General features: G+C 38.9%; 1 protein-coding gene across 3 annotated transcripts in view; it reads right to left on the reverse strand.

Moving 5' to 3' along the window:
* GKAP1 (G kinase anchoring protein 1) overlaps positions 1-10,873 on the reverse strand; it is an 80,336-nt gene extending 69,463 nt beyond the window's left edge. For 2 of the 3 annotated variants that reach the window (XM_028494092.2, XM_028494091.2), the window contains exons 1-3: positions 10,568-10,779; positions 9,987-10,120; positions 1,925-2,177 (exon numbers count right to left, since the gene is read on the reverse strand). In XM_028494092.2, coding sequence (XP_028349893.1) covers positions 1,925-2,134 — 210 coding nt within the window. In that variant the 5' untranslated portion in view covers positions 2,135-2,177; positions 9,987-10,120; positions 10,568-10,779. Of the gene's footprint in view, positions 1-1,924; positions 2,178-9,986; positions 10,121-10,567 lie in introns of all 3 variants that reach the window. The other variant, XM_024132846.2, reaches the window with a different exon arrangement.
* Positions 10,874-11,331: the final 458 nt, after the last annotated feature.

Consider the following 11,331-nt stretch of genomic DNA (forward strand, 5'->3'; position numbering starts at 1 on the left):
TTGCTGTCTGTGAATGTGACCTTATTTGGAAATAGGATCTTTGCAAATATAATCAAGTTAAGATTAAGGTTATACTGAATTAGGGTGGGCCCTAATCCAATGAAGGGTATAGACAAAGATACACAAAGAGAACACCATGTAACAGAAGAGGCAGACTGGAAAGATGCAGCCACTAGCCAAGGAATGTCAAGGACTGACAGCTACCATAAGAAACTAGGAAGAGGCAAGGAGGGAGTCTACTCAGTCTCAGAGAGCGCCTGGCCCTGCTGACACCATGGTTAGAACTTCCAGCCTCTAGAACTGTTAAGAGAATAAATTTCTGTTGTTTTAAGCCACCTGGTTTGTGGTACTTTGTTACAGCAGCCCTAAGAAACCAATGAAGAGGCTTTAAATCAAGGATCAACAATTTAACTGATAATCAATAGACAGTTCTGCAAGAGGGAGTAATGAGATATAAACATCGCTTTAAGCAGCTGTTTTCTGCTGTGGAAAAGACAGAGGGGATGCTGCTAGAGACAAAGCCATGGCAGGTACACTACTGATTTATTACAGAAAGTAGACTGACAGAACTATAGCTGTGGAAGTGGGAAGGGAGGATCCTCAGGCTCATTCTCAGTAATGTAATGTAAACCCCACTACTATCTTATTTTCTGTTCCCCACATCTAATACCAAAAAGAAAATGGTAGGCAATCAAAAGTTCTGTTGAAGACTGGACTTCTGAAAGGTTGTATGGTGAGAAAAATGTCTTTTAAAGTGACTCTCTGTGTGGCATTTTAAAGAGATACTTAGAAAGCAATGGTGATGGAAATAAATTTAAAAGGCTTTTTCTAAGTCTTGGGATATTATAAAATGAATATAGCGGGAAAAAAAACACTTTTACTACTTCTCTCATTAAGTGATATTGAGAAAAGTCCTTAATACCTGACTGCTTCTTCTGTTAAAAGATAAACAGACACAGGCTAGAGTTATTTTTCAACATTTCTTTTAAAAATAAATGGGCGCATTAAATGCTGGTCATGTAACTCATGCTAGGCATGTCTAGGGGAGAAGGGCCTGTTTACTACCCTTAAGAAACAGATGGGGCTTCCCTGGTGGCGCAGTGGTTGCGCGCGTCCGCCTGCCGATGCAGGGGAACCGGGTTCACGCCCTGGTCTGGGAGGATCCCGCGTGCCGCGGAGCGGCTGGGCCCGTGAGCCATGGCCGCCCACATACCCCAAAAAAAAACAAAAAAAAAAAAAAAAAAAAGAAACAGATGACCATCAAATGCATAAAAATGTATGTTCAAGGCTAGTCATAGGCTTATTGTCTATAACAGTAAAAAAAAAAAAAAAAAAAAAAGAAAAAAGAAAAAAGAAAAAAAGGGGAAGCAACCTAAATGTTTATCACAACAATCTGATTAAGTAAACTACGACAAAGCCACATAATTTTAAATAATGTGGATAAAATAATGTAGATCTTTATTTACTCATATGGAAAACTGCTCATGCTAATTTTAAAAAAGCCAGTTATGAAACTCTATTATATAGTCTCATTTTCATTTAAGTAAAATATGAATGTATCTATATATTCAAGTAAACTTATATATGTATACAGAAAACACATACCAAAATATTAATTTGTTATATCTCTAGTTATATTTTAAAATGATCTTTGTTTCCTTTTAAGAATTTCTTGTTTTTCAGAAACTTTTTGGAATGAGCACATAAGCTTCCACAGACCAAAAAAAAAAAAAAAAGGCAATTTAAAATATGTTCATTACATCTGACTTCAAATACACACAAATTTATATCCATTCATTCAAGTCGTATTTACCAAGTACCTATGGACCAGGAACTGTGGATACATAGGTCAACAAGATAGTATCTGCCCTCATGACGCATACAACCTACTGGGAAAGCAGACATGAATAATTATAATTGCTACCTCATTTGCTTCACTCTGTTGCTGTTCCTTCTTTTTTCTTCTTTTCTCTCTTTTTTTCTCATTTGTAGTTGATTTATTTGTTTGAGACTTTCCAGTATTCCGACCTTTGCCTTTTCCAGGCTCAGAATCAGAACCACTGCCACTATCCACTTGCAACAAGGCAAAACGAGAAGCAGTAGTGGGAACAGAACTAAGTACTGCTGAGGCCATTGTAAGGATTTTTCTTTTAAAATACTTCTGTCAAGAATAATTCCTGTGGGAAGGGAGAAAGGAGGCAGATGAATAAACACAGTAAAATTTGTTTCAGATTTTAGAACAAATACACACACACACACACACACACACATTCTGACACTGAATTTAGTAACAGTTGGATTCATACACACAGTTCTATTGGCAGTAACATACTTTTTAAACTTAAGTAAACAACATAAGATTGTATAATATAAAACAGAAAAATGATATGAGATTTCACAATTATTACAAGAATACCAATACAATGTATTCATTTTTCCATATACAGTTTCCAAAAATTAATGATTTTCCTCTTTCTTTTAAATACACTGCTGTATGTTTACATATATATGGAGAATATCCTAATATATACATATTTATGAAGAACATCCTAAATCTGATTAATATATACGTATTTATGGAGAACATCCTAAATCAATATGGTTTACAATGGATGAGTAAGAGTATCATTTTTCACCGCACACAGAGACCATTGGTCCAACTACATGCTTATCCTCAACTTCCAAGACAGGAAAAAAGGAGTAGGAAACAAAGAACATTCTTACCGTATACAAATTCTGCCTTAAGTTTGATTCTGGAGAAGTGACAGCAAAATAGAGAACTTAAATTCTCTCAACCAAAGGAAAGTTTTCAAAATCACCTTCCACCATTATCTTTTAGTTCACTAGTCTCAGTGCCCCCTACCTCCCTTAGCTTTTTTTTCTTTTATTGAAGTATAGTTAATTTACAATGTTGTGTTAGTTTCAAGTGTACAGCAACGTGATTCAGTTATTTATATACATATATATACATATATATTCTTTTTCAGATTCTTTTCCATCATAGGTTATTACAAGACAGTGATTATAGTTCCCTCTGCCATACAGCAGGTGCTTGTTGTTTACCTATTTTATATATAGTAGTGTGTATATGTTAATCCCAAACTCCTAATTTATCTCCCCCCACTATCCCCCCTTTGTAAGTTTGTTTTCTATGTCTGTGAATCTATTTCTGTTTTGTACATAAGTTTATTTGTATCATTTTTTTAGATTCCACATATAAGTGATATATGATATTTGAGTTTCTCTGATTTACTTCACTTAATATGATCATTTGTAGGTCCATCCACGTTGCTACAAATTTCATTCTTTTTATGGCTGAGTAATATTCCATTGTATGTATATACATCTTCTTTAACCATTCATCTGCCGATGGACATTTAGGTTGCTTCCATGTTTTGGCTATTGTAAATAGTGCTGATATGAACATTGGGTTGCATGTATCTTTTTGAATTAGAGTTTTCTCCGGATATATGCCTAGGAGTGGGATTGCTGAATCATATGGCAACTCTATTTTTAGTTTTTTCAGGAGCCTCCATACTGTTCTCCATAGCAGCTGCCCCAATTTACATTCCCACCAACAGTGCAGGAGGGTTCCCTTTTCTCCACAGCCTCCCCAGCATTTATCATTTGTACTTTTTAATGATGGCCATTCTGACTGGTGTGAGGTGATACATCACTGTAGTTTAGATTTGCATTTCACTAATAGTTAGCAATATTGAGCATCTTTCATGCACCTGTTGGCCATTTGTATGTCTTCTTTGAAGAAATGTCTATTTAGGTCTTCTGCCTATTTTTTGATTGGGTTTTTTTTTTTTGATGTTAAGCTATATGAGCTGTTTGTATATTTTGGTAATTAATCCCTTGTTGGTACCTTTCAGCTTTTTAAGAGCCTTTTAAGCTTAAGACAGGATAGCAAAGGTCCTCTAGTAAAATATATATATATAAAAAACTGAATCACTTTGCTGTACACCAGAAACTAACACAACATTGTAAATCAACTATATACCAATTTAAAAAATTTTTTTACAAAAAAGGTCCTCTAGTAATATCTAACCCAAATCATTTTTTACAGATGAGGCAACTGGTACTTAGACTGGTTAGGTCACTCTGCAAGTTACTGGCAAAGTCAGGACTTGAAACTAGATTTGCTGAACCTTACTCTGCAATTTCTAAGTAAGAAGCCTTGTAACTACTAGAAGACTAAGTACTCTCTCAATTCAAAAGAAACAGATTCTCTTAATAACTGTGAAACTGAGAAACTTGTTTATTTTTATTTTGAAATGTACTGAGTACATAACTGAATAAACTATTAAGTTTTTTTTTAAAAAGGAACAATCCAAGTACCTAGTACTAAAATTAACAAAATGTTAACCCACCCCATGCCTCTCCCCAATAGCAACCCCCCAACTCCCAATCTGTCCAGAGATAATTATCCTGATTTGTTACTTATTCCTTTGTTTTTCTTTATAGTTTTATTATGTCTGTCTCGAGCCACAGTACTCATATCTGAACTAGCTACTGTTATTTCCACAATATCCTACTGTTTACACAGGTCCACCCTATTCATTGTGGGAAGGGACTGTGTAAAAGTGTGAATACTAAGAGGTGAGGATCACTGAGGTCCATTTTGAAAGCTAACCACACACTACAGTTTGCATGTTTTCAGGAGGGAACAAAAATGAGAAGCATATGTTCAATCTTCCATCTTAACCTAAGAATCTAGAAAATTATTTGGAAATCTTTCAATTTTTTGTTAAACAATTAAAAAAATCAAAAGAAGAACTGAGATTTGAAGATGTCATCTAATAGTTATGAAATCAAAGTATTTTTATTACAATACGTGATTACAATCACGTTAATACCTATTGCTCCTATGTTCAGAAGCATACGGATTAAGAGAAAATACCACAACATACAGAGATGACATCACACCATTAAAATTATGACGTACTTTCAGGCTTAAATCTTTCCCACAGACATGAGAATTAAGGCTTTGTAAGTTACTATAAGGAAGAAAATATTAAAAAATGAAAAGGAAATTCCAGACTCAAAAATATTATGGAAAACATTAATTCTGCTTCAACTTCAACGTGCCATGTTAAAATCCTGTAAGTTTTAGTAGCTTAGACCACTTTAGGTACACTAATCCTACACAGTTGCTCTACAACTACCGTATTTAATTTTAACTGTCGCAACTATAAATTGCATATGATAGCTGTTCACAAATATTCACTGCCCCTCCCTGAAAGAGAATTGCATATCACTCTCATGTTGAATGCAGGCTGGCCATGTGACTACCAGTGAAATATAAGCTTTAAAAAGCTTTAAAAGCCAGAACATGGTTCACCGTGTTCTCTTTTCTCTGCTTCTGTTATTGTGGAAGTGTATGCTGAGATGAAGCCTCCTACAGTCAAGTCTGATGGAGTCTAAAACTACAATGAACAAAATCTCCTTACTAACCTGTAATGGATATGTAGCTTGAGCAAGAAAGCAACTTTGCAGCTTTAAGCTGCTGAGGTTTTCAGGTTGTTATTGCAATATAATCTAACCTTATCATCACTGATAGCTTACACAAATACATTTCCTCTCCATTTCAGGACTGATATCAAAACTGTGAATTTCATATTTGGATTGTTCTGCATGAGTGAAATGTTCACAGGTGTTCTAAATATCTCTGAAAGCTCACAGAAATTTTTTTTCTTTGAAATGAAGAGAAAAAAGTTTTTAGGCATTGAGAATTTGTGGTTGAGCAGTCGGCCACTGAAGAGTCAGAGACCTAAAGATTATACCTAACATAATGCATAAGGAAAACACCAATCTATCTGAAACCCAAGAATCACAGTAGAGACTATGTCTTATACAGTGAACACACACAACAAGCAATAAATGTTTCCTGAATGAATGAAAAGAATAAAAGAAAGACAAAGTGAAAAGAAAGCATTAGAACAAATACTGTTAACTGAGAAAAGAATCAGTGATAAACACTCAAAATAATTATTTTTCTGAGGCAGCTACCTATGCTACATCTTAGCAACCCATGTGTTAAAATACTTTCTCTAACTAATGAAAGAGTAAATGGAAAGGGGAAATGCTCACCTCCAATGATCCCTTGTTTGGTAAGGGGTACAGGTAGGAGAATAGGAGAGTAGTAGCCACCTGCACTATACTCTACATAATAGTAAATATTAAAGGCCAAAAATAGCTCTACTCAGCAGCTGAGGGAGTAAGGAGATGGGACAACTGGAAGGGTTCATCATCTGTACTCATGCTGTACTTAAAAAAAAAAAAAATGATAAACAGCCAACACATCAACTATCTCATTAGACATGAGAAAAATCTGTATACTATGTCAAAAATCTATATACCATACACTAACCAGTACTTCAGAGGTGGAAGAGGGGGGAAATGTAAATTTTAAATGAATGAAGGGAATAAAAATATAAAAGTAATCCCCAATTTGTAAATATGTGTATTATTTATTTACATACCAAAAGAAGGAAATGCATGGGACTACTCCTTTTCCTTTCTATAGTTTTCACTATTTCCCCAAATATCTGTAACGACCATATTCCTTCTATAAGAAAAAACTCTCATCCTGAAAAGGAAAAATGGTCATCTATACCCAAATTCAAAAAAGAAAAACATAATGTAATCAATGCAATATTGATTTTTCTGCCCTGTGTCAAAACTTAAAAAGGGCAACTACAGGTCAGAATTAACAATGACATGCCTCAGGTCCTTTTATGTTAGTGATTGAGAAGATAAATGACACAAAGCAACTGTCAAAGACTGATTATGGTGCATGTTTTTAAGAGAACATTGCCTTCATTAACAAATTTTTCAGAATTTGCAAAAAGATAATCATGTTATACAATCCAGGAATTCATTTGAAACTGCTTTAAAACCTTGAAGAGAAAAAGAGATAAATAAGCAGACCACAAAAACATTAGACTTTTAAAGATACTATTTCAGGGAAAGGCTAGGGTTAGTATTCTTGTGAGGCCAGGGTTAGAGGTCTTGTGTCCTAAACTTCTGCATCTCCACCTATGGTCATATCCAAGAGATACTTGGATAAATAGATTCAGAGTTCTTCTCCCTCCGCCTGTTATTTTCCCTTTCTTTCTCCATCACATGGTCTTTAAAATCCAGATACTTGAGTATATATAAATGCTCATTTATAAACATACACTTAAATAACAAGGACATAATTAAGGTACACAAAACAAAAATACAGTGGACATCCACTAAGCTACCTACACTGGTCAGTCTATGAATGCAGTGGCTAGTGCTCTATGTTAAATAGTTACAAATTACTAAAATACTACACAAATTAGGTTTTTAGTCCAGAAATTTAATGATTATTTCCTATGTTTCTCCCTCTTCCCTTTGAGTCTCCTTTTATTTAATTAATTAATTTATTTATTTATTTATTTATTGGCCACGCCCCGCAGCATATGTGATCTCAGTTCCCCAACCAGGGATCAAACCTGCAGTCTTAACCACTGGACCACCAGGGAAATCCTGAGTCTCCTTTTAAAAAATAATTTAAAGGCTAATTTAAGTAGTTGAAGGAAGACAAAAGAAAATTTGAAAGACAATTTGAAAACAAATGTTTCAGGTCAAATGCACAAGAAACAAATAAGTTTACAAATATAAATATACAGGCAGCTCATTACATATAAATGCAACATTCTATAATTTCTTAATGAATCCATTAGTAAAAACTATTAATTCCTCTATACTTAAAATCGCAGCAAAATCAAATTATAGTGAAGTCTCCACTTTATATATACTCAATATTAGAAAAGCCAATTACTTATTAAATATTAGAGCATATGTTAGGGCTTTCTATAGCAACTGTCCTTCCTCAGATTTTGTACTCCAGCAAAACAAACTACTTAAAATTTCCTGACCACACATTTAGTTTTACTTGTTCAAATCTTTTTGCTGTGCCTTTTGCCAAAAATGTCCTCCATCTCTTCCACTTACAACTTGTATTTGTTCCTTAAAATCCTGCTCAGATGCTAGGATCTCTATAAAGCTTTCTCTGACCTGCCTGTTTAATCATTCCCTCCTTTGCAATATTTCTGTAGTTTATATTTACTTTTATTAATGAATATATTTAATTAAAATTATCTGTTTACTGTTGTGCCTAGCCCCTTATAATCCTGATTTCAATATCCTGAAAGGTAAGAGCTTCCTCTTTCCACCCCTAACAAAACCACAGGACCTGGCACACAGAAGATACATTTATTGGTTTTTTAAAAAATATTTACATTCCCCAAGTACACAGCTATCTATGCATTCAAAGACAGGCTCTAAAATAGAATGAAGCAAAAGAAAATGCAAAGTGCGCTAGAGATAATCCCCAATTCCCAGAATGCAAATGTGAGTTAACAGTGATTATTAACAGTTCAAAGTTGCTTCATTGTAAGGGCCATTCTACTGATTATCACCACAACTAATTTTGTTTAGGAAACATATTTGTTTAGGAAACACAACTGGTTTCAAAGTATTGATTAAAAAGAATTAGGATACATGAGGAGCTTAAGTAAACTACTTTTTAAAAAGAATAGCCTAAACTGCAAGCAGAGGGATTTATAAACAGCTGATCCTCTTGGGCTCCTCTACTAAAGTTCTGAGGACCAATGCCACTATGATGTAATCCCTTTAGACTATGATCTCTCTAAGGTCAAGAAAGCTGGTAGGAGCAGCCATACCTCAGTCCAGGGAACCACAATTAGGGCACTTCAAAACTGGTATATGTATAAGCTCCTCAATCAAGACCAAATATATCTCTTTTATAAAATGGAACGATAGTCATCTTCCATTAACACTATCGACCAGTAAGCCTGATGAAAAAAGAAGTGAATACCATGTAGATACCAACTAGTGTGGTCTCACTGAAATGTAGCTTAGATTTAAAAAAAAAACCAAAAACCATAAAATGAAATGCCATTGAGTATGAGTGACTTATTACCTGGTGAAATTTTTTTATCGTATTATTTCACGTTCTGTTCCTCAAATAACACAACTACACAATATCTTTCACTTTGGCTTCTTATAAAGTAAGGTTCACAAACAGTAAGTGCCAAGAGCATACCAAAACTTTGCTCGCAACAAACTTAATGCAAACAAACCATATAAACTTAATGGGTATGCCCTAAATTCCATTTTTTTTCTTCATAGTTAAATACTGCCTCCCCTCTCCAATCTGCATCACCTAATTTCTATGGGTTGAAAAACCTAGGCAAAAGGTACAAGCAGGTACCGGCTGAGGACCTAACGGATTCGCCCATGAATAAAGCACATGTATTTTCATTTGCCCCAGTGATCTCTTGGTCAACTTCTAGGTTCTTCACTCTTAAAGAGTGAAGCCACCTGACTGATTATCTTATAGATAAGTTTGTTGTAACCATTTATGACAATATCTTCCATTAATTAGGATTTGACTGATGAGAACTTAGGTGTTATGAACCTGTTGAGAAAAAAAAATCTACGTTTCCACAGATTAAAGATTTAAAAAAATTTTAATTGCCACAAAGTTCAATATTCTTATGGCTGCAAGTCAAATTCACTAAATTGATGATTCAGGTTACAATCACAAGCACGTTTACTACGTAAAGAAATAGTACTGAACGGTGCAAAGAAAATTTCACTGGCTTTTCAGTAGAGGAAAGATAATCTTTCATTAGTGCTTCTAATGAAAGCCATAGCACCTACTCAATTGTAGAATCTAGCTAAGGTAAGAATGAAAAATCTAAAACAAGGCGGAGAGAAAAGACAATTTAATAAGTCATTTCTTATCACTGTTCAATATCTACCAAGCACCCTAAGTGCTAGAGATGACAAAAATTCTGGAAGACTGCTTGTTCCAAACAATAACTACAACAAACAAACAAAATTCAAAACCCTTCTCCCGTTTACTCTTCAATAGTTAGCGGAGAGGAGGAGGAGCACTTTACTCAAAAAGTAATTCACTATACCTCATTCACGAATGAAAGCCAAATTTCACCCACAGGCTGTTAACCGATGCTCCAAAACTTATTCGCGCAAAGTACATAGAGAAGGAAACAGAGCTGGGCGAGACCTAACTCGGGCAGAGAAGCGGCTTCAAAACCTGAAAGGGAGAAAACAGCGAGTCAGGTCGAAGCTCCAGAAATTTCCGAGCGCCTGGTTCCCCGGGCGGGAGCGCGATGCCCGCGGCGGGGAGGGGGCGGCGGCACCTGTCACTCGACGGCCCCGCGACCGCGGTCGACCCTGGCCCCGGCCCCCGCGAGGTCTCGGGAGCCGCAGGCACCGCCCGGGCGCCTGGGCCTGAGGTCGGCGCGGGTCTCTCTCCGCCGCCCCCGAGACCAGCGCCGAGCGTCGGGGCCGCGGCCCTTCCCAAGGAGCGGCCCTCCCGCGCACTCTGCCCAGCGGCTCCGGACAGCGGGGCCCATCGCCTCAGGCCGAGTCCCCAACTGCCGAGAGCGGGGCGCACGGAGCGGCGCGGCCGAGCCTCCACCACCGCCTCAGGGGCCCCGGAGCGGACCCCCGCGAGGCGGCCCGCCCTCCGCGTACTCACCGGGCCTCCCCGGCCGCCGGCACGGCCCTCCTCTCCCTCCTCCCCCCACCGCCGCCGCTCCGCGGCTCCTGGGGCGGCCGCACTGGGCGTTGGGACTGCGCTGGGTCAAGTGTCGGGGGGAAGGGGCGGGCTCGCGCCGGGCGGGGGTCGCACGGCGGCCCCGCGAGCGGGCGCGGAGCACTAACGGGCCCCGGGGCGCCGGGCCGGGCGGACAGCGGCGGGGAGCGCGGCTGCGGGCTGCGGTGAGGGGCGGGGAAAACGCGGCCGCGAGCCGAGGGCGGGAGGGAAGTCCCGGCAGAGGGGGCGGCGTGAGAGCCGCGGGGCGGAGCGGGGGAGGGGCCTGGCGCGCCCGCTGCCGCGCGCGGGGGTTTGTTTATTTTCTAGGTTAGTTGCGGCGCTGTCGCGTGGGTAGAGGTTAGCGGGTGACGTGAGCGTCCGGAGTTGGGGGAAAGGACCAGACCCACCTGCTGGAGAAGGGGAGCTACGGGGGCCGGGCAGGGTCCAAACGTCTCACGTAGGCGGCGGCGCCGCGGTCTTCGGGGTTACCGGGAAGAGAAGGGCTTACCCGGAGTAGGTGGAAGGACGGAGGCCTCCCGAGAGAATAGGACTCCAGGCTATTCCCCCGCAGTTCGGCGGCTTCACCTGCATCGCGGAGAGCAGTTAGAGAGCCCTGCAGTGGAAAAGGGCCAGTGGAACGTGGGGGCCCGAATTCCCAGCCCCTCCGGGCTCGACCTCCAGTTAGTGAAGTAGGGTTGGTCCTGCAA

The sequence above is a fragment of the Physeter macrocephalus genome, chromosome 9, assembly GCF_002837175.3.
Source record: "Physeter macrocephalus isolate SW-GA chromosome 9, ASM283717v5, whole genome shotgun sequence".
In the NCBI taxonomy this organism is placed as follows: Eukaryota; Metazoa; Chordata; class Mammalia; order Artiodactyla; family Physeteridae; genus Physeter; species Physeter macrocephalus.